Source organism: Amblyomma maculatum, chromosome 1, assembly GCF_055883805.1.
Source record: "Amblyomma maculatum isolate TAMU_Amacu chromosome 1, ASM5588380v1, whole genome shotgun sequence".
Classification (NCBI taxonomy): Eukaryota; Metazoa; Arthropoda; class Arachnida; order Ixodida; family Ixodidae; genus Amblyomma; species Amblyomma maculatum.
The window spans coordinates 339,824,359-339,848,090 of NC_139344.1; the positions used below are offsets into that span (position 1 = coordinate 339,824,359).

The following is a 23,732-nucleotide window of genomic DNA, read 5'->3' on the forward strand; positions in this document are numbered from 1 at the left end:
TTGGACCCAGTTCTACTAGGGTGCACGTGCTTTTGTTTAAACCCGGTGTGAAATACGCGTATCCCGTTTCGTTGGCGAACTAGGGCACTGTTATCGTTGACCAGTGAAAAATTTAGATTCTCTTCGCCGTTTATCATAGAACAAAAACCATTGTAGCACCGCAGAACCAGTTGTTTATATGAAAATAATCTTTCTCGCTGTCGAGATTTTCTATCAAATGCATTCAAAATGTTTTCTGCTTTTTTTTTTTCTCTCTCTCTCTCTCTTATTCATCTGAACTTGTACTTACGTCCTGAACCCTGCAGTATCATCGCAAAACATTGCCACTGGCGGCACTGGAAAAGCTACTGTCAAGCTATTATCACCATCAAGACCCATGGCACGACGGTTCGTAGTGCCGTAGAAGTCAAGATAAGCCGAAGACAAATCCGAAAGATTTCGTGTACGTGCCGAGCATTTGCGTTGTTTCTGATGTTCCGTGCTAAATAATGACGAATGGTTAGTATTTACGCGTATTGCTGGTGCGCGGAATGCTATTTCAAGAACGATGAAAAGGATGTGCTTTAATGGTGTTAGCATGGCGATCGATAAGGGAAAACGCCGCAATTGCAGCGACCCGTATTTGTTTAGCAGTTTTTGCCTTGTGCTGGCATGTCGTCTATGAAACCAGTTGCATCGAGCTCTGTTTCGTCTCTCACCTAGACCGAGTAGTGCAGTAAGGAACAAAACAGGTAGTACTAGCAGCATTTCATCTCGATGTTGGCATTTGTCAACTGTTGCCTTTCCCTTGTCTAACCATTGAATACATACTTCCACTGACACGCGTCAGTTACCGCTCGTATTCTGCAGCATAATCTTTAAAATTTTATATATGGATTCTTGCAGCGTACACCTTTGATGGCCTGGTGGTGTTTGGACTTTTGGTGATCTGCACCTGTGCTTACATGCGCAGAGTTCCCCGGTTGAAACAGTGGTTTCTCTCTGAAAAGAAAGGGTTTTGGGGAGTTTTTTACAAAGGTAAGAAATAAATGGCGAGTGTTCAACTTTGATAAGCTCTGCTGTTTTTGAATAACCCTATAATTAGAAGTTTTTATCAAAGAGCCGTGTTTTCGTTTTAGGGCTTTCAAAAAGCTGTAAAACTATCGCGGATTGTCAAACGAGATTTTGGGCCTGTTCAAGTGAATGGGTACGACCAGACAGATGTTCTGAAACGTTGGTTAATTTTCTTAACACTGCTAGAAAGTTGAAATTATTCCTTCGCTTACATCTTATTGCTTAGAGTGGTGCTATTTATTTTGTGTAGTTTTACCAATCAGCAGTTACTATAATGTGAAATCAACAGTTATTGTGCTGATGACATGGCTGATGAAATTTTATCGAAACCTGTTCTTGATTGATTTGTTCTTTTTCTTTTTACAGCGTCTGTTATAGGCACGCGGTTGCATTTTCTTGTCTCTGTGAGCTGCGTACTGGCTGGCTGTTACTTGCTTTTCATTAAGTGAACAATACAAGTAAGTTCAAGATGTTGCTGTTCTGCCCGACATGCTCCAACATTTTAATAGTGGAAGAGGGCAGCGAATGCTTCCGTTTTGCCTGCAACACCTGTCCATATGTGTGCAATATCAAGCAAAAGATGTCAAGCCGCAAGTATCCACGTCTGAAGGATGTTGACGACGTGCTTGGAGGTGCTGCGGCATGGGAGAATGTCGATTCAACAGAAGAAAAATGTCCCAAGTGCAGCCATGAGCGGGCATATTTCATGCAGATTCAAACACGATCAGCGGATGAACCCATGACTACTTTCTACAAGTGCTGTAACCCTCAGTGTGGGCACCAGTGGAGAGATTGACCGCCTTCCTTTTTTTTCTTGGGTCAAAAACGGCTTCCACATAGCAGCACTGTGGTTTCATAGTCAAGACGTCTGCGTGCTGCGGAACCACTATGGCCTATCTGTACAGTTCCAGGCACAATAAGTTGCATATACAAATATGCATTCCTCAATAGATCCTGTAAGAACTGTCTGGCTGTGAAATATTACCATCATAATTTGCCTTATCTAGCAGCTGTCTTTATGGGTGAGGGCATTTAGCCATGGATATTGGCTTTGTTTTGTTCCTTTGCATGGAATTATTTTGCATCTAAACAGTTTAATAAAGGTCACTGTTTTTGAGCTGCTGTATTTTTGTTGTGTAATAAGGACAGTTGGGGATTCCCCTCAGCTGCAGAGAGCACTTGATCGCTGGATTGCAGCTCCTCATTACTAAAGTGCATTGCATGATTTTAGTCTGTGTTACACTTGAACCCCCTTACAAACCTGGCAGTCATGCAGATTACGTTTGTTGTATCTAATTCTAGTAGTCCTGAGCAAACATTTGATGCAAGTGGAGTCGCTTAGACCTATAGACTAGGTGGCAACTAGCGCCCGAGAACCATCGGCTAATGTCTGATTTCACTCGTCGTTGGTTGGTGTGCATTGCCCACCAAAAATCGGTGTAATACAGAAAGCCTGCATTCTGCATACTGTCTACTTATGGCAGCAGCGCAGCAGCTGCAGAACTGATTGCGCAGACAAAGCGATTGCCACTTTGCCATGTCAGCAATCAAGGTACACCTCGTGAGTGACATACAGACGAGATTTGTGCCCTTAGTCGATCACCGGTCACATGCAGTAATTTCTTGTTCGACTCCTGTTTTTCCAGCTGGCAGTAGCCCTAGGAATTCAAAATGGAACCAGCACCGTTCTCGGTGATTCAAAAAACGGCCCTTTGCAACTTCGTTAGGAGTCGTATCTCCGCCACTGCATTCAAAATTCTTAGCACCAGGGCTTAAAGTCGGGGGTCTGCGGTGGGGGGTGGGAGGGGTCCCCCCCAGTCAGTTCAGTCGTTCACTCGTGTCCGACTCTTCGTGACCCTATGGACCATGTCACGCCATGCTTTCCGGTCTCTCACTATCTTCCTAACATTACATAACTTCATCTGCAGCACCTCACCATCACATTCGCTGCCTACTCCTTCTCCGGCGACCCTCAACCTTTCCCAACATCATATCTTTCTCCAGCGACTCCTCTCTTCTCACCAGATGACCAACGTAGCTGAGCTTTAACTTTAGAATTTGGCCCTCCAATGAGCAGTCAGGGTTTATGGTCAACAATATCGACTGATTTGATCTTCTGGCAGTCCAAGGAATTCTCAAGAGTTTCCGCCAGCACCACAATTCAAACGCGTCAATTCTTCGGTGGTCAGCCTTCTTCACAGTCCAACTCTCGCATCCATACATCACAACTGGAAAGACCATAGCACGAGTTATACGGATCTTGGTTGGCAGACTAATGTCTGTGCTCTTTAATAGGCGGTCAAGGCTAACCATGGCTCTCTTTCCCAGAAGCAGGCGTCTCCTAATTTCATGGCTGCAGTCTCCTTCCGGGGTAATCTTGGAGCCCAAGAAGAGGAAATCTGTCACAGCTTCCACTTGTCCCTTGATGCTCCAGGACTTGATAGGGCAAGACGCCATGATCTTTGTCTTTTTAATGTTCAGTTTAAGCCCAAACTTCTCACTCTCTTCTTGTACGCGCATCAAAAGTCTCTTGAGTTCCACTTCACTTTCTGCCATTAAAGTGGTATCATCCGCATATCTCCAGCAATCTTCACTCCAGCTGAAGACTCATCCAAACCGGCCTTCCTCATGATGCACTCTGCATATAGGTTAAATAGGCAGGGCGACAGTATGCAGCCTTGCCTCGCTCCTTTCTCAGTCAGAAACCAATCAGTAAGACCATGCCCAGTTCTGACTGTGGCCTCTTGCCCTTCATACAGGTTCCTGAGGAGACAGATGAGGTGAATTGGAACTCCCATCTCTTGGAGAGCTTGCCACAATCTGCTGTGATCTACGCAGTCAAACGCTTTTGCATAATAAATTACTTGGGGGGGGGGGGGGGGGGATATTTAAAAGGTTTAAAAGGGGTGCGAGACCCCCAAGCTTGAAAGTTTAAGTGGTAAGGACTGTATGAATACAAAGCAAGCAACCATTGTTCTCCTCAGTGGTGTAATCGCAAGATTTCTTCTCTATCGTTTCGACAGTTTTACAGTGAGTATTAACGTGTTTTCGAAAAACAAAGATGGGGAAAAATGATTTCTCCCCTATGTATAAAACGATTTGCAAAACAGGCAACCACCCGTTTTCTCTTTATTTCCCTTTCCACCAGTGCTCGAATTGCTACAGGCCTCCCTCCGATGGAGCAAGACTTTTAGCACTGCTTCGTATTGCCAGAGTCCCTCGTATTGCCAAAAGATAGGAAAGTAGGGGGAACCCGGGGAACGAGGCCGCGTTCACCAATATGCTCGAGGTTTTGTCAGCCGAGCTGGTGAGGGGATCCCGGACGCGGGTGTCCGACCGGGTGAGTCACTAGCTGGATACGTATAAGGCCATTACCATGCACTTACTACAAGGAGCTGAGAGCGAGCCTGTCTCATCCGCACGTTTTGCTCAGCCGAGAACAGGCTACCACATGGCGGCGGCTGCAAACGCAGGCGCAGCCAAACCCCATGGACGTATTTCAAAATCTTTCCCGGCATAGTAAACTGTGCGGCGAGCCTGCCACCTTAGACCATATAATCTGGGACTGCGTGGAGGATCCGCCTCCTGCAGATCTCGTACCATCTCCCTCGATGGAACAATGGGAAACTGTTCTCGCCAGCCGGGACCCGCGCGTCCCGGGTCTCGGCTTGAGCGCAAGATGTCGACAGACTAACTGCCGGCCACCCCACCTAGAGCAGCTGAGAGCTACCCAAGACCTATAAATCACTGACAAAGTTTTCTCTTTCCCCCGGATTTACGGGGTCTCCAAGCGAGCAGTGCGGCCACGGCCATTCGTTTCATCTAGGGTGCCTCGATGTCTTTCGCCTAGCAAGAGGCATCGAGGCACCCTAGTTTTATCCGAGACGCAGTACCATATTTTGGCGGTAGTTCGAAGGTCATTTCTACCATGAACTCCTTCGTAGTTCCACCAAATTTGTTCGTAACAAGCGAGCGTTCGATCGTGTGTATATAACACGGTTAATTACGAGCGAAAACTGCAGCATCAGGGCTTTTCTGATATGAGAAGAGCTAACGGGGTACCCTGCGTCCGCGAGATATTAGCAACAAGGCTTTTATTTTTGACGTTGCTCCCCAAGAAATACAGGCCAAATGCAGCCAGCGCCCAGCTTTCCTCTGGCTACATTGGCCTAAACTTTTCAATGAGGAAACTACGGTATCTGCTAGGTGTTTCAGCTCATTTCGCAATCAGTGTGCGTAAATAAAGAGTTCTGGCGTTCCGATGTGCCGTGTTATCCCGATCTGTTGGACCAGGACTGAGTGATCTGTATCGAAACGCTGTTGCTGTTTAGTGGCTGTCCTGGGACAGCTGCTTACAGAAGTATGAGTTCGCATCGCTCACTGAGCTGCGCAAAGCGCGGAATGGCGTCTGCAAGCAATCAACAAGTGAAGTATATATACGAGTTGCCCTACGCTCAACGTAACAAGTTATGCAGGCTATTGGACGCTGGTGGACGGTGGAAGGAACTAGGTGAGTATTTCATCCCATTCACTGAAGCGGTACCTGCCTCTACAATAGGCACTGTGGCGGTCAAGCGACCACCGTAGTATTTGTTGACGCGGCTTTCTTACTGCCGTAAGAAAAGTAAAAATAAAAACTTTGTTCCCTGAACCGTTTCCTTAGTGAAAAAAGTTATATGAAGTGCAAGAAAAGATCACTGTCTAAGTTTTCGCATAGTTCTCAAATGAACGATGTCTAGAATGGATTTCGTTTGAGAGAAAACTAAAGGGAGGCCTGCTGGTGCGGTGACCGAAGCGCGTCTCTACTCAACTAGCACCTTAAAAGAGCACCTTAAATTTTACGAGTAGCACGGCAGTGGCTTTTGCAGCATATTGTTTTAAAGCTGGCAGCGTAGTCCCAGACTTGGAAACCGTGCATAATCGCGCTTGCCACGCGCGGTAAAAATGCATTTAAGAAATATACGTTTGTCTTTCGTCGCAGGTTTCAATTTCATGCATATGGACCACATAAGTATCAGCCTCATGGAGCAAGCGATCCTCCGGAAAGAAAGTCCGACTGACGAACTTTTACACAAATGGGGCGAAAAGAATGGCACAGTGAACCAGTTGTTCGTTTATCTGTACAAAATGAAACACATGCAAGCGATGCTTATAATCAAGGACTTCGGTGAGTTTCCTTGCTGTGTGGACTGTTCCGGTGTGATTACAAAAGTAACATTTAAAATGAGGGTCTTGCATCTACTCTGAATCATGTGAATATTCTACACATGAATCAACACTGGTATTCAGAGTACAACATGAATTAACGTGATTGTGTTTGTTGCGCCGCATTTTTGGGTACTATTCAGCACCAACTCGTCCCTCAAGCTGTTATTCTGAAACATGATGGGACTTGCTTACAGACCTTAGCTAGTGCAGCTAGCAAAAAGTCGTCGGAATTTTATGTTGATTCTTAACAGTAGGGCCGCACTGCAACCCTGGCATAAAAAATACCATCTTTTGGCTTGCTTAATTTAGGAAAACAAATTTAAAACAAATGTTGGGATCAGCTTGGACAGGTAGTTTTAGTAAATGAAATAATGTAATTGTCTGCAGGATGAAGAGTTCATGCTGCAGCTGTGCATTCTATTCCTCCATTTGGCACTAGCATTCCTGCCTCATACCCTGTGCTTTTTTCAACTGCATTTTACAGTTAGCCTGAAGTATCTGTACCTCCTCGACAGGGAACAGACGACTGAACTGGACAGTGCCCTTCTGAACAGTAACAGCAATGTGTACCTTCACTCATCACCAATGCTCAAAGGCACTGCACCACCACCTGATGTATGAACGTTTACTCATATTCAAGTGTTTCGTTGTATCGTCGAGAATCCTAAAATGTGGCATTGCATGCGGGATTTATTTTAAGCAGCATGGTTAGTTGAATTACCTAAACGCTTCTGTTTTGCAGAAATGTGAAGCTAATCGCAATTCCAGTACAGTATTGCCGTATGCATAACTATAGCGTGCAAGTGGCAACTTTATACACAGCTCTGGTCTTCTACTGGCTAAGCACTTACCACGGATGGTGGCTGGCTTCTGGTATTGTGGTCTTCTACAGGCTGCCTTATGAGAAAGAGATCATTTATTATGGATAGTGGCTTTCTTCTGACATTATGGAAAACCACCCTGACTTTCCACCACATGCATTCAGCTATTGCTGCAGTATTCTAAAGCAAACAGTTTGCACACTGCAGAAAGGTGTTATGGGGCCCATGGATGTACTACTGTTTACACACTTGACATGAGCATGTGGCTTGAACTGGCATTAGCCATGCATCTTGAGGTATTTTCACTAGCTAACAATAGCAGGTAGCCTGCAGCCTCCTTACCATGGTCTCGAAGCCAGTTGCAAGCACTCAGCAGCAACATCGCCACCCAAGCCATACATTCAAACATTCTAAAACCTGTAATCTGTGTGGCTGTGAGGTTTTGAAGGAAGGTGCCCTTCTGATGAAAAATAATGCCAAATACTCGTATTGTTAGCGGTTCTATACAGCCTGTTTTGCAGAATTTGTTTTCGTGGTGTGTTCAGTGGAGTTGGAGGCCAATTGCTTGCTTTTTCCTCTTTCCTTGAAGTCTGCTATGGGTGCAACAGCTTACAGCAAAAATTTCTACCCTGATGACTGCCACATGAACATGGACAACGGGCACTCCATGGCTAAAGTCAACTGTTCCAAGGTTAAGATGGTGTATCCCGGGCTGTAAGTTCTCATTCCAGTTTAATTCACGGGCATAGAGGTTAGAGTTTTCAGTTTAAACTGAAATAAAAATTAATTACTGTGTTGCAAACTCATTTTTGAGATTCGGTTTTAGGTGAAAAAGGTCTGCATCCTTGGGAGGTACACCACAGCTTGTTGGCTGTTGAGTACGAGTTATAGTCGGCCACAAGGGAGAGTTAAGGAACTCTAGAAGCTGGCAGTGTGGCGAGACAACAGGATGGTCAAATCGGCATTTGTATATTTTCAGACATTGGTCCTTCACGCAGACACCGGGTGTGTTGAAGGCCATCCTTATAGAGCTGTTGCTTAGATAGAAAATTTGTGAGGCATATAAGGGACATATGGTCGAAAAGCTTAAGGAAGCAAGAAAAATCACATTGCCCTGTCACTGAGCGTGTCCGTAACACTCGAAATGGTGCATCAGCTTCATGAAATAGTGTCATGTTCTGGCTTTTTCAGCGATTCATTCGCACTTCTATCACTGCCATCATCATATGAACTATCTCTGGCTCGTTCTAAATTACCGCCAACAGTCATTTCTAATAAAAATTTTGTTCGTGTGAAGTGTTCCTTGGTTTCAAAGTTTGTTTCATCACTAAAGGAGTGAGCAATATGTTGGGAGTAACGCGTATACACTTAAAGTTGTCCCTCTAACAGCCAAACAAAACTGTTCTAGCATCAGGCTGACTTGATAGAAATGCCTGGTCCTACTTGCCTAAGAAGAAATTTCAGGTCTACATATTGCTGTCGTGTTTTCACTTGTATTTTTCTATCGTTTATTTCAGTTTTAGCACAGCACAGTATTTAGAAATAGATTTATAGTAATGTTTTTATCTTATGACCCGACCATTTACCTTTTACGCTGTTACTTATATCACATTATAGCCACTCTGTGCACTCAGTATGACAATTTATGCGTTAATCGTTCGTACATAAACTGCTCTTAATAAAAGCATTCCAAGATTAACTATATATAAGTCACTGAATATGATAATAACTGAAAAAAAAAAAAAGGAAACATTAATTCTACGTTGGGAAACAATTCACCAAAAAAACAAACCAAATGTTTAAAAAGTTGTAACTGAAAAGCCCGACCCCCACACATGCATGATATTGATACGTGGCAAGAAGGTTACCTCAATAAACGCAACAGCTGATGACTTGACGAGCACCCAACTTCTCTTAGCACCAACCACCGTTGCTGCCGCTTCGTCTTCCTTCTGTCTCTCTGCTGTTGATCATCGTCTTCTTCAATGTTCAGAACGTATGTAACAATATGTAAACATAGTGCAGGATATACAGCAGCAATCAGTGTGCGTTAATTCCAGTGTAGTAATAATTTATCAGGTGTGAACTGTAAGCACTTAAAAACTGATGTGCAACAGAGCCCTGGTGAGCAAAGTATGCATTTAGATGTTTATGCATCATTACAGAAGATTGTATTTTTATTTTAGGCCAGGCCAAGGCAACAGGAGTCCTGTGCAAGCTCTGCAGAGCACCTTTCCATCTGTGACTAATAACTGCTATGCAAATGGAAACAACTTGTACCCTCAGCTTCCGAAATTCCAGCCTTCTGAAGATCAGAAGCTGAGCAGTCCTGAAGGAAAGGTGCAGAATGTGGTCCCTGAGAGAGCACAGAGTTCTTCAGAGGAGAGAAGTAACAGGCAAGGAGGGGCATGCGCAGCAAAAGGTGAGTGTGTATTGGATTGATAGATAGCCATGGGCACACAACTTTCAGAGCTGCATTTTAACGTGTATTTGTATTGTCATAAGTGCAAAGTGATAAGTTATGCTACAAGTGCTATGCTCACTCTAACATGTGGGTAAAGAAGTGCATTTGATGGACACCCCAAAAAAACTTAATAAAAGCGAAATTGCCCTGCCCACGCTGCCTATGGCACAACAGGCTTGTTGGCCAAGACGAAGGCAGAAAGTGCTGTAGCTGTATAGTTTTGAATTTGCTATAGCACAGCTAAGGTTCTTTAATCAGAACCCAGCAGCTCTGGCAAAATTATGTCACGGAAGGCAGGAAGAAAGTTAAGTGTAGCATCAGTCCAGCAGTCGGCATGTGCAAGAAACTCCAGTTCCTTTGCCTTCATGTTCCGCTTGACTGCACCAGGTGGCAATATCAATGCCTTTATGTAGAGGAAATGACTTTCTGGAATGAGTAACAGAGCCAGAGAACAAAGAAAGAAATGCAGCTATTATTTACACTTGCTACTTTGCAAGTTCCAGTCCGTGTGACTGGACTGCATTGGTAGTAGTATATATTACTGATTTGACGTGCAGTAAACATGGTATCATTTGTACATTGTGGATGCGGCACTATCTGTCTACATAGCAGGTGTAAAACTTGACAAGATGCAACATCATATTGATAGTTAGTTGAGCCTTTTACACCTTCAAAAATAACATAACTGGTGTTGCCTTCTGCTTTGCTAAAGAAAGGTCATCGTACACTTATTGACTGCATGGCTTTCCCTTTTTCAGAGCCAAGTGAAGCCCAGCTTCTCGTCACTACGATACCCTATGAAGAACTCAAAAAGGCCACCGAAGGCTTTATAGATGCCAAGATTCTAGGAAGAGGAGGCTTCGGAACAGTTTACAAGGGTTGTTGGAAGGACACAATAGTTGCTGTCAAAAGGCTCCATGTGGTAAGCCTTCTTTTTTCTTTTAACAGGGATATGAAGTTCTATACAAAATAGTAATCACCCAGCTTTAATAGTACACAAAAACTTCCTGCTGTCACTTCAACTATAAATGGGCCAGCAGCAGTAGCAAATGTGCTTGCCACGAATGGAGTAAAGTATGCAGTGCTGATGTGCCAACAGAAGCAAGAAAAAACCAACACCACATTTGGCTACTTATGTATACAAGTTAGTTCTTATGAGCATCTCTGGTTTTCAGTGAAACTGAAGTGTCAAAACTGCATGCATTTTCTAGCGTTACCGGCACGCTAGCTTTTGCATGAAAACAGTTACGAAGAATATTAAGTTTAGTGGTACCATATGCAATTCTATAGCAGTAAAAACAGAACTGTCTTGTACCATTGTGTGTTACAAGTGAGATGTAACATTGTCTGTGCTAAGTGCCCCTAATGCACGAAGACAGTGAAGTGGAAGAGTATTTGCGGTCATTTTAATGCGAAAGGGTTAAAGGACCCATTCACTGAAATCTGGCATTGGCTTCCAGCGCTGGCATTGACGTTGTGAGCGAACAATCACAAGCAGGGCACTGGCACGCTGTAGCTGGTAGCTGACATGGCCGCACACTGACCGACTGTAGGGTTTCCTGACGTTACGTTTGGCAGAAGCTGCCAACTTGGGCCTCTCCTTTCACATGGGAGGGGGATGTCAGAATTGGCCTGCCAGGACATTTGAATTCACATTACCCTTGGACCACGCAAGCATGTTATTAATAGGGCTTGGTTAAAGCAGGCCTTTGTAGGTGAACTGGTAGCCTACACAATCGTATCATGCTCTTCAAGGTGGAGCTTAAGTTTCCTTTAATTTTTTTTCAATAATAATTATAGCTGTTGTTAGTGTGTTTAGGAAGATCGTGCACATGTGCTAGAGATGGTGGTTTGGTCTGATGCAGAAAGAAAGAGATGGGGACATACGGCAAGAGCAAAGCTTCAAGCAGTCTCTCACTGAAATGAAGGTGCTGCAAAGGTATGGCAATTGCATGCTTCTCTAATGAGTTTCTTAAGGCTTTCAGTGAGAAACTTTTAGTAAATCGAATTCTTCTGGGTTAAAAAAGAACGTTTCATGGCTTATGTTGTGTGATCGTGTTCATGCAGCTGCCGCATTGACAATATCCTGCCACTATATGGTGTTTCCCTTGATGGACCAGAGCCATGCATTGTGTTCCAGTTCATGCAGAATGGCTCCCTTGAAGACAGGCTTCGCTGCAAGGTGTGTGTGTGTGTGTGTGTGTGTGTGTGTGTGTGTGTGTGTGTGTGTGTGTGTGTGTGTGTGTGTGTGTGTGTGTGTGTGTGTGTGTGTGTGTGTGTGTGTGTGTGTGTGTGTGTGTGTGTGTGTGTGTGTGCGTGCGTGCGTGCGTGCGTGCGTGCGTGCGTGCGTGCGTGCGTGCGTGCGTGCGTGCGTGCTCTTTTCAGGAACAGCAGTTTACTTTGCCAATCAGTGGCAGAGAGTTTTCATGAAAACTTTTTGAGGTATAAGCTGCAGGCCTGCACCACTTGTCACTACCAGCTAAGATATCCATTTTGAGCCTCGTATAATTTTTACTAGTTTATGGATTTGTCAGCAGCACTGCTATATTTCTATAAAGTGTTGACAAGTCCTGTGCTTTCAAATTACTGTAATGAGTTATCATTATATTACAGCTTGTTTTTCTTTAATTTCCTCCCATTACACCCCCCCCCCTTTTTTTTAAATATAATTTACTTTGAAAGCAGTAAGAGTGTGGGAAATTTTGTGCTACCACGCATCTTGTTTTTCTTTTCCTTGCTTCTGTGCTTTTATTAGCACAACACACCTAGCCTCAACTGGACACAGAGGGGGACAATTGCCGAAGGCGTTGCCCGAGGACTCAACTTCCTTCACACTAGTCTGGTTGACGGGAAACCGCTCATTCATGGTGATATCAAAAGGTTTGAAAAGTTTCTTTTAATTAGAGGCAGTGAGCCCATAAGGTTGATGATGCTTGGAGCCTTTTTGCTTTTTCGTATGCAGTCTCCACAAGAAAACTTCATTATGGCTCAATACCACTGTGACAAATCGGATACCATGCTGTAGTTTCTGATCTCTCAGAATCTGAATACGATTTGAGAAATTAGAGAATGTGGCTTGCAGAAAAAGCTTTTTTTGTTGCTTGATGTATTTATATGAAATTTTTTTAGCATATTAGACGTACTAACTGTATGACTACTCTCGCAAAATTTCATTGTTTTATATTGATTGTTTTTGACTAGCATTTATTTTCCCTTCTGAATATTGTGAAAAGCTTGCAGAGTTGACAATACGTGGCAGAAGGCTGGTTTAACATTCATTGCTTTTCTGCAGGTATGCTGCAGGTCAGGACATTCTTAATCTTGAATTTTTTTTTGATGCAATTTCTGTAGACATGTCTAACCTGAGATGCAATTTCATTGTAAAAGAAGGTTTAAATTAACACATTTGAAAGACAAATAATGCCTTGGTTTGTTGTTTGGTCATAAGAGTGTAAAAACAAATGGAGTGTACTTCCCGGTGGATGTCAGTAATGAAACTACGGGGTGAAATAAGAAATGAGGCTACAAATGTTACAAAAATGTAAAAGAAATTATTATATTACTTTCTTGGCCTCTTTTGTGATTTTAAAGCCCCTTTGAGGAAACACTGAATACTCATTTAATTTAGCCTGTATCACATTCTGACGACAAGACTACTCCAGTGAACATTGTAGCTTTCACGAGCTAGAAAATGCAAAAAAAAAAAAAAAGGTATAGGCAGCACCTTCACCAGCTTCTTTTACAAGAAAACTAAGTGCATTGACAGTTTTCTTTAACACAGACCCCAGAGACTAGCTTATGCCTCCATTCACTTAAAACGGTAACCAGACTCTCTTTGGGTGTAGGTGCCACAAGTTTGATTCAAGTGGTGGGAAAATGTTAAGTGCGATTTTATCAGTGAAAAAAAGCTGTTGGACAAACATTAACATTCCAAGGAAGAGCCAGAGGTTTAATTTTTACTGAAACTTTTAATATAGTTATCCTCAGTGTTTCTTTCAAGCTGGAAATTTGTTGTGGCAGATCATTTGCTGTACCTTCAAATAGCCGAATATGTGTTCGATGAACGCAGTTCATCAGAATCCTTGCCTGAATTTTATTTAATATGTTTGCCTGAAACACGGCAGTTTCAGGTAATGGGCACTTTTTTCATTATTGCGTACTGATCATCCTGCTGAATATATAATAATATAATAATATGGTCATGCTAAAAATGGGAATTATTTAAAAATTTATGGCTTTACTCGTTGCGGTCTTTGAAGCTTGGCAAAGTTGTCATAGATGGCCAGCCTTTAAAGTACAGTACACAGTTTGTTATTCTTGCAATCACCCTTGTTATAAATGGCCAGCCTCTTACTACATTACACAGTTTTTTACTGTCGTTATTCTCATGATCACTCTAGTAGCGCGTTACTGTGGTGACAAAATAGTCTTGATTGTGAGCATTTTTTTTGACGCAGAATTGTTTTTATTTTAGTGCAAACATCCTTCTGGACTCTAACTTGGAGCCGAAAATTGGAGACTTTGGCTTGACTCGATGTGGGCCTGAAGCAGATCAGTCTATGGTAGTGGTGTCTCACGTTCACGGCACCCGGTATTATCTCCCTCACGAATACCTGAAGAGCAGGCAGCTGTCAACCAAGGTGGACATTTACAGCTACGGAATTGTAAGCAAACAATTTGTCGCTTGTTAATTTGTCACTAGTTCAGATAAGCATGCGTACCTCCGTATCAGGACCTCTTCCTCCATAATCACAAGGTGCAGCCAAATTTGAAAATGCTGAGGACCCTCAAAATTCAGCAGGAGTGAGTCAACTGCAGGGTTATAATCAGGCCCACTTTTTGTCCCCCACTGATCTATGTTAATCAGTATTTGTGGACTATCAGTATGAATTAAGGCAGATTAGTTGGCATGTTAACGTGGATTAGTGGGTCAGGTTCATATATAATCAGGTACACTAATTCAGCGGGAGGCACTGGTACATTCTAGAAGAATTACCATATAAGGAATGTGTAACTGAGTCTAACTAGAAAAAAGAATTACTGTATAAGGAACGTGTAACTGAGTCTAACTAGAAAATTGGCGGGAAGAAGCTACCTGGTGTGAAAATCACAAAAAATCCAGATCCAACCAGTTCTTGGTAGGGGACGAGAGTATACAAGCGGCAGCAGGGCACAGATTGTTAGTTTGGCGAAGCTCACGTGGAGAGAAGCTGCATATATATAATATGTAAGTGCCCAAAATCATAAAAGGTTGGGAAGGCATGATTAGTCGCATGACATTAATTACACAATGCAGGTGCTTAAACCGAGAGCTCAAATGCTTTCGCGTTTTTCTTCGATAAAGGATGTAGTTAACCCGCAACAAACATTTCTTTCTCTACGAAATTCTTGCCAGAATGGCCTTTTAGTACCCGTACCACCATCTGTCAACTGAAAAAGTATTCGTTTTGGAAGACCTTACTTGCTGGAAACCAAGCGCAGAGCAACAAAAAACACTCGACATGCAAGACTCTGCAGGAGCCAGAAACGACAGTCCGCTTGTGAGGAGCCCGGCTCGTCCAAGCCTGCTAGGGTGTTAACACCCCCAAGATTTTTTTCAAGCACCTCAATCTGTTTACATATTAATAAGCTCTGTGCTTTGTACAATGTTGTCCTAATATCCTTCATTTCAAAATTTTTGCAGGCTAAATGGCTTCATGATCATTTAAGCACGAATACCTGACAGCTTTACGGTAGATTAATTTACTGTAGTTTGCATGACTGGAATCACTGGTGATGTTTGATAACTTAACTCAGTGTCATATGCCAAATGCTACAAAATTTTTAGAAAAGCAGACCATTCTAGCCACGATTGCAGAGTCCACTCTTTCCTTAATATCATGTTCCAACCTTCTCACACAGGTCCTTCTGGAGCTTGCGACTAGCAAACATGTGTATGACAGGCGGCGGAAAACAAGGACACTGGCAAGTCTATCTCTTTTCCTTGTAGATTAGCTCTTTTTTTGTTCGTTATCAGTGTATGGTTTTCAAAATGATTCCTTTGGGAAAACTTTAGTTTAGGGTAAAAGGAGCAGATGGTTCCCTTACCTCCTCAGTTCATTTTTCAGACACATTGCTTAAGTGTTCTTATATTGAAAATTGGGATGCACATAGAGAATATGGTCTCGTTGGAAGTAAAAGAGCTGCAAATATTTGCTGTCCTATCACTTTCAGATCGAAACTGTGCAGGACTGCGCCCAGAGCAACCAGCTAGACAGCCTCAGAGACACAAACGCTGGTGACGAGAACCAAGTCATCTTTAGTTTGCTCATTCACTTGGGCCAGAAGTGCTCAAGCTACGACAGGAAGGAACGGCCAGAGATGAAACAGGTGAGAACTTCGTCATAGAAAAGTACTGCATTGGTACAAGTGATGTTGTTGCCTTACAAAACTTACACAATATGCAGGTGCTTCAGCAGTTCCGGGGGAATCCAAATGAAGCTGTTCGAAGTAAGTGATGCTTGTAGGAAACAAAAGTGCAATGAGTTTTTCACTGTGGTTTACATTATTCCAATTTCAAAAGATTTTTGCTTGTCACAAAACAATGTTAACTGCCTCGAGCTCTTTCTGGACTTCTCCTGGTGGCCAGTCAGTAATGCACAGCTTGCAGTGCTCCATTCTTAGTGGTTAGATCACATATTCATGTGTTTCTATCTGGGTGAAAAATAAACTCTCACCTTGGTATGTGCAAGCATTCTAATGTTGGTGCAGTGACATGCACACCATCACGTCCCTGCTCTCCCATTTACCTCTGCATACCATTCCACTCAGGAGCATGCTGTTGAAGTACAAACAGCAAATTTTAGTTTCATACTGTTTTGTTGCATTGGTGCAAATTAAGTAAATTAATTAAGCATCAATTATACTGCACTTTTTCTGCACCTCATGTGATCTGAATTGATGTCATAGGCGCTGTTTGGTTGTTGAAAGCAAAACTGAAAATATGAGTAAAGGTTCCACTTGATTCTTTTGTGTACTAATACCTTACCATTCCTAAGAAGGAAGCACTGTGAAAAATTGCTGTCTGCACTGCCCTAAGTTAAAAGCTCCGCTCTTTCCACGGCAGCTAAGCTGTCGGCCTCACACATTTTCTTATACCTGCAGGGCTATCTCTGCCTACCAGCACACCTCCCAGCACACCTGGAAGCCCATCCCCATACGACTTGCAGAGGTGGTATGACATTCGACAACGCCAGGCCACCAAACCCACTAATCTGACGCCCAACAGTGCCTTCCCTACAACACCAACCAATGCTCAGGCTACAAGGCCTGTGTCTCATTGTTATCTTCTCCACGTGTATAGAAAAATTGCAAACATATTGCGAGGAATGCAGGCCATTGTTTATGTGCGTGCAATGTTGCTGATGCCACCGCTAATGTTCAAATTCTATTTTGGTGCACTTGCATTGCACATATTAAAATTTTGCCTCAAATTGTACTGCAGTGTTTTAGCTTTGCAGTATCTACCCAAGAGAGTACAACGTTGCAATATATTGTGAACTGTTCTTGTGCGCGGTAAATGGCTTTAGAATGTGCCAAGTAGTATTAAATTTTGTACTATTACGACTGAAAAATGTTAGTGCATTTCACAAAATTCATGAATCCCACAATGTAAGCAGTGCAGTAGAAATGAACATAGTAACTTTAGGCGGCTTTACATCATAATGTACCTGCCAAATCATTGTGCAGCATTTCTTGCAGAAAAATTGCGGGATGTGTGCAAAGCAGATGGCAGTTTTTTGTGCAGCCATCACATTCTCATTTGTCTCATTAGGACGCCAGGGACACCTCCGTCAAATTTTAAATCTTTGTAAAAATTTGTTCGACGACTCATTCTAGCTAGGTTGATGTTTGTCAAGCGGCAAAAAAGTTTGTGTTATGTTTATAAGAAAATTGCATTTAACAACTTTCCCATTATTTGGCGACAGAGTAGTGACCAACACCGAAAACGACTCTGTTTCGAAGTGAGTGTGGTACTTCTCGGATGCACGACAGTTTACTTGTAAAAATGGGGCAGCGAAGGAGACACCTGTATACAATTTATTGGCATTTCCTAACTTCTCAAAGCTCCATCTTCAATGAAAGTAGCACCCTCGTTGTTTGAATGTAGCACTGTATCCATCAGTGATAATTTTCTTCCCAAATTTATGTCTCACTTCCATTACAGCTAATCACATTTCACACAACTTAAGGTTATCTTTAACACAGGCAGCCTATATGAACCAATTTCAATTTGCACAAGATGTCCCTTGTGATGATGGGAGAAGAAAATGTTTTTCACATTGAACTTTGTGATGACTGCATACCAGAATAGTATATGTTTAAAGGTGTTTATTAATTTGCTCGCATTCTGCTTTGGAAAGTATTTGCATGACAAATGTGACTCAGATGGTCACATGCCTAGCATTGGAGCTTTGTGCCACAAGCTTCCCACAATGAAGGCTACTCTGTTTTCTATAAGCATCTCATAGCTGTATACTTTTCGAATTCAGTAGTCAGGAGTGAGGCACAGTAATTGAGCTTGGTAACATGTCTCAAATCAAGCGTAGGTGTTGCATTTTTAGTGTTAGAAAATGCAACCAGCACGCAGTGATGACTGACCTGGCAGCACTCCGTAGAGTTTGTTGCTCCTAATTCCCGTCTCAACCAGCAGCCCTCTTTTTTTTTTTTGCAGCCCCAAAATGTCGCCCACACTTCCACCCCGAGCTGTCTTGCCTTCAACGTCTCCGCCTGTGGCATCGGTTGCAGAGAAGGAGGTTGTAGCGGAAGTCTGTCTGCCTGTAATGCTGGAACAGCCCATGTCATCGCCGGAGAACCAGCTCCCCATGGTGTCCATACTCGGTGTAACTCGGAGCGGAGTGCAGCAACAGCAGCAGTCGAGTGAGGGAGTAACGAATGCAGGTGGCGCCAGCTATTCAAGGGTGCTTGAGCGTGAGCCAATTATCGTGAACCGTGTTGTACCAGGAGATGAGCTGAAATTGCCCAACTTTGATGAGCCAGGGCTGCTTGAGTGCGAGCCAGTTATTATGACCCATGTGCGAGGAGGTGAGCTGAAATTGCCCGACTTGGATGAGCTGGACCTGAGCAGTTCGGGTCTCTTAGATGATGAGGACGATGACGAGGACTACAGCCAGTACACCGGTGTAGAAAGTGAGGCACGTTCAAGCGAGGCATGAAGACAGACACACCGGTGAAATTTGAGATGACTTTTGCTCTGTGACATGCACTGGTACTTTTTATTTTGGAAGTTGTTAATGACGCTTTGTGCGGACAGCATGCAGTGAACTTACAGGGCTTACTGTTGTGCACTAAAGGTGACAAGGATAAGAGAGAGTGCAACATTTATGTGGCTTAACGTATACTGTGATATGAATGTGCTGCCATCGAGAGGTGTCGGATCATACATGTTTTGTGCGTCAGCGTGCTCACACCTTCTTTGAGGTAATACCATGAGCTTTTGGAAGTAGTACACATTTTGGTGTGCTGAGCGGTCCCAGTTTTTTAGTCAGTCTTTTTGCTGTGTAGTCATGTTCAACCACAGCAATATTTTATATGTGGCTTAAATATAGTGTTCACCTTGAAAGCAAATGACTATTTTCAGAACAGAATTTTATATATAGTTATATGCATTTTAGCCTGCATTATTCTTCGGATATGAAAGCAAATCCATGTGCAGAGCAAGTGCTACGCTCAAAAGCATTTACAATGCATGCAAATATTCTTGTGCTTGTATATTTCATTGTATCACATCCTGAAGTGTGTTAAGAGAGCGGGCCTGCCACATTTTTATTAGTGCCAACCCAAAATAAAAGACCAGCCAAAAAATGTGTGAATCAACGAGAACTATAAATCCATAGCAAATGCACATTTGCTTATATTAACCGTTTCATATGTCATTCCTTGTTTCTATTACGAAAGCAGTTTTCCACCTTAATAGTATAAATATTCAGGCTGCTGAAAGGCAATTATTAAATCTTGCAGCACAAAATACTAACATTTGTTAGCACAGATGTGCAAAATGCTGTACAAATTATGTTCTGCATTAAAGCAAACTGGCACAAAGAAACTGAGGATAAAACATTCAACAGCAGTGGTGCCAACTGGGTTTAACCACACAAGAAAACATGCTAGCAAGAAAATAAAAGGATGACTCAGGATAAGAAAGCCTTGCAATGTAACATAAGCAGTGATTCAAACATGGCCAACAATCTATTAAAAAAAAAAAAAACGGCAATTCACATGTAGGTGATAAGGGTAGCCTGGTGATGCAGGAAAGGTCCCTTTGTTTGATCATATGCGCAATTGTTTTTCATTCCAATTTGTCTTTCAATAGATGACCGTCTCGCAATTCTTGCGGCATTGTCCGACTGTTTTTTTTTTTTTCTTTGTTTTTTTTTTTTTTTTTTTTTGTAATGGTGCATTACATGCAATAGTTTGCAAAGGCAGATAGCAAAACATCAGCTTTGTATCTGTTAGTCACCTTCTTGAGAGATGCTGAATATTTGAAATTGTAGCAATCAGTTGCACTTCCTCAGTGCCGCTTACATGCTGTACCTTTTATAACCCTTATCTTGTCCGAAACTCGAGTGAGGTGGTTCGAGAAGTAAGGAATAAGCTGCGTGAATAAATTGCAGCTGGCCTTTTTGATTGAAGTCTTACTAGCACTACTCCAAACCACACTTTGAAATGTATGTTTTCGTTTAAACAAAGGTCACTTCCTAAAGCAATCTTTTTACATTCTATGACCAGCTTCTATTGATCTATAATGTTCTCGGGGTACAGTTTAGGTATATGGACGACATTTAATGTGACAGCAGTAACACGCTGGTTCAGTGTTCACTAGAAGACCCACCAGTACCGGTGGCCCGGATTGGTCAAGGAGGTTTGACTTCATACGTGGAGCAGCTTCATACGTAGAGTGATTAAAGCATTGCATAAACCACGACTATAAGGTTGCAACATGACTCAAACATCATTAGGACATGCAGGTACTGTATAAAGTAAACGAACTGCACTCAAAAGAAAATCTGAGAGTTCCTTCAGAATCGAATCCATGTCCCTATGTGGCCTAGGGGTACCATGTCAACATGGTACCCCTAGGCCACATAGGGACCTTTGTGAGGTTTGGATAATGTGGGGCTTTGTGTTCTTTAATTTTTTAATTGTACTTGCAAGTCATACAAGTTCAAAACCAAGCATCATTAGCAATGACATCACTATATATGCTAGTACATACTATAAGAGGGCTCCGTTTCACCCAAAGCCCGGCAACATCTTCATCCTGCTCGATTAAGGCTAGTTTTGAAGCAGGATGAACAATACCCTAGGTTACAATCGCAGATCGTCCAAACCACAATTTCATTTCACCAATGTTATTAACATCATATCAAGTCTGGAATCGTGGCAACCTGCCTAAATGCAGCACTGGAAAATACTTGAGCACGGGATGGCACAAACATTTTCGCCACAACGGGTACTCTAAGCACACAACACGATTAATTATAGTATTAGTGTTTGTGATAACCTTCTAGAAAAGCTCAAGCCAGCATTGCACAAAGAAAAGCAACCCATTATTGTGATTCCTAGTATTCATCGCCTGGTGGCCAACGAGTACAAAGTCAGCATAGTACTATTTGCTCCCTGCAAGTTGTTGCCTGCGTGCATCATCAACAAAGAAAGGCCAGTCAGTTAGTGCCAAAAGAATAACAAGATTGTCTTTATTGAGTACACGCTGATGTCTTGTACACAACAGCTTTATGCTGTGGCCATGAATACAGTGGTCAGACAGGCCAGTACTTAAATAGTACAGCAAGACAGCATAAGATTTTGGTGAAAAATGGCTATAGCAGCAGCATGGTTACACATAGAAGAGAAGACAGAAGTGTCCCTCAGTATTTCAGAAAACAAAATGTATAGGTAGATAAAAAAAAAGAACAAGAAATAACTGAAGCTTATTTTATCAAGCAAAGAGGCCCGACTCAAGCCATCTGTCACTGTCGGATGTAGAAATTGCTTTTTTTTTTTTTTTTATGGATTGTTGCCCAAATTTTAATCTGTGATCGTATATCATCACAGGGTTGTCCTTTCCTTGTGTCACCCTTTGATTCCTTTGCTTGTGTTTGACGCTGTACAGTTAAAAGTAGTTTTTCCATAAAATAAACTCAATTGGTAGGTGTCGCCAGCCTTGTATTGTGAGTTTCGTCCTAGTTTCCTTGTGCCTTTTCACTTTTATGGAAAGCATATCTCGCAACAGCCAACTAGCTCAAACTAAAGTCTTGCTTTCGTACGAAGCGTCGCATTTATTATAGATAGCAACACCAAAATGGTGCATCTTTGACAATAAACACCTGAAGGATTTTTTAAATAATTTGTTTCAAAGATACACATTACACTTGAAAAGGTGAGCAAAATGTTACTACTGGTGGCGACATTCCCACACAACAATTGCAGACGACTTGCTACTCTGCTCATTGTTTTGCGAAATGTTTATTCTGTTGATTGTATATATGGCATAAAAAACACCCTATATGAAAGTTTAAGAATGTAAAACTCAAAAGACTCAAGACATCAAGCAACTACCTGGAGACTGCTACAAACAAACTCATACCCAAGTCGCTACATATACAGTAAGATTCAGCCTATGCAATACACTCCAGAATACGTGTGGGGCGGAGAGACAGCCACCCTCTACCACTCCACATGGGGCTGTCAGGCGTGCCCGATAGAGCCCAAAATTACAAACCTGTCAGTCGAGCAGTGGGAGGGGCTTCTGTCCAGCTCCGACCCGCAAGATCAGCTAGCGCTGGTCGAGCAGGCCGAAGAGGCAGCAAGAACCAATGGGATCCTGTACCTAGGAACACCACCTGCAGCTCAAGACCCCAACCCCTGAACCCCCTCCCATTCCCTCCCATTTTGCGGAATAAAGTTGTATACTACTACTACTACCTGAAATAAAGAAATTGCTGCTAGGTGCAGCACTATTGCAGAAAAGCTGCAGATTCGCTTTGCACACAGTTATATACAATGCTTGTAAAAGGGTTAAGGCAGTACAGAAGTGTCCGGTGCTCAACCTAAGTACGTAATGTCCAGCAAATATTAATTGCAATCAGGGTTAGCAGTCCAAATGTTTGCAAGATTACCTCTAATCTTAGCAAGAAATTCCAGGCTGCAAACAGAACCCGAACCAGACATATCTTCTGGTTTAAAGTCTGCTTAGAATTGCTGTGCTTTACGACAGCATAATTTGCATTGGTATTTTCCAATCGATACCACAGTGTAGAAGTTTCAAGTGCAAAAACTAGATTTGAAATGGCCGGTTCTCCCATAGTGTTGCTAGTCGTGAAGTCGAGAAAACAAACAAGGGGATACACTATGCAACTAGTCTTTCAAAATTAACCAATTTCCGTGAGTATTTCACACAGGAAGAACAACCACCATATTATTCCTCACATTACTCGCCCTTCTATGCACAGACCAATTTTTGTGGAGGCGATAAAACGTTCACCATGTCGAGCTTGCTTGCGATATTATCAATTCCTATGGTGACAAGCAATGGCAGCGTCTATTTCCTTTAAGTTTGTGTTGCTGTGTAGGACCAATGAGCTCCGTTCCGAGCACTACCAATTCGGCAGTCAGCAACACAGAAATAGACTATAAAAGAAAGCTGCAGGTCCTTTTCTCTGTGCCCGAGCAAATTTTTGAGCTATGCTGTAATGTCATCTTAGAGTTGCATTGCACAATGTATGAGCATTTAAGGTATGTGTACGCCATCTCCCTTTTGCAAGAAAAGATCTGGCAGATGTGTCAACAAAATGCTTTGCAAGGTTTGCCGGCTTGTCACATTGACAGTCTCTGGTCACCCATGCTACAAAGACTCTCCAGGTACAGTAAAATCATGTTAATTCAACCCACATTAACTCTGATAGTTCGAACTAGAAACGCAGTCCCAGCCAACGTCTGTGCAAGTCTACAGCATTGGACGCTCGTTAATAAGAATGGCGTATCGATTCGGGGCACTCATGTGGCCAGCGGTCACCTAAATAGACCTCCCAGAACTTGAATTCCTGAATATGCTGTAACTGTGTGGTGATCACGGGTATGCAAACAGTTTTCGGAATTTTTTTCCAGGCCCATTTGGTAATTTGAAT

The 23,732-nt window shown here is 42.6% G+C and overlaps 2 protein-coding genes across 4 annotated transcripts; both read left to right on the forward strand.

The window, feature by feature from the left end:
• The first annotated feature begins 367 nt into the window (after window positions 1-367).
• Polr3K (RNA polymerase III subunit K) lies at window positions 368-2,179 on the forward strand. Of its 2 annotated transcripts, none has more exons than XM_084588590.1 (3): window positions 368-498; window positions 886-1,017; window positions 1,420-2,179. In XM_084588590.1, the coding sequence occupies exon 3, from the start codon at window positions 1,523-1,525 to the stop codon at window positions 1,847-1,849; it is 327 nt and encodes a 108-aa protein (XP_084444716.1). In that variant the 5' UTR covers window positions 368-498; window positions 886-1,017; window positions 1,420-1,522; the 3' UTR covers window positions 1,850-2,179. The 2 variants fall into 2 exon arrangements, with proteins under 2 accessions (XP_084444716.1, XP_084444727.1); XM_084588601.1 differs by lacking the exon at window positions 368-498 and adding an exon at window positions 523-731.
• A 2,928-nt stretch (window positions 2,180-5,107) lies between these two features.
• LOC146207566 (serine/threonine-protein kinase pelle-like) lies at window positions 5,108-21,780 on the forward strand. 2 transcript variants are annotated; one of them, XM_084588620.1, is made up of 15 exons: window positions 5,108-5,563; window positions 6,035-6,220; window positions 6,746-6,876; window positions 7,672-7,796; window positions 9,269-9,504; window positions 10,305-10,468; window positions 11,412-11,485; window positions 11,614-11,728; window positions 12,302-12,426; window positions 14,021-14,210; window positions 15,448-15,510; window positions 15,760-15,915; window positions 15,993-16,035; window positions 16,690-16,756; window positions 18,260-21,780. In XM_084588620.1, exons 1-15 carry the CDS (start codon window positions 5,416-5,418, stop codon window positions 18,759-18,761), a joined length of 2,325 nt encoding a protein of 774 aa, XP_084444746.1. In that variant the 5' UTR covers window positions 5,108-5,415; the 3' UTR covers window positions 18,762-21,780. The 2 variants fall into 2 exon arrangements, with proteins under 2 accessions (XP_084444746.1, XP_084444738.1); XM_084588612.1 differs by having other exon boundaries at window positions 5,110-5,563; window positions 16,690-16,852.
• The last annotated feature ends 1,952 nt before the right edge of the window (window positions 21,781-23,732 follow it).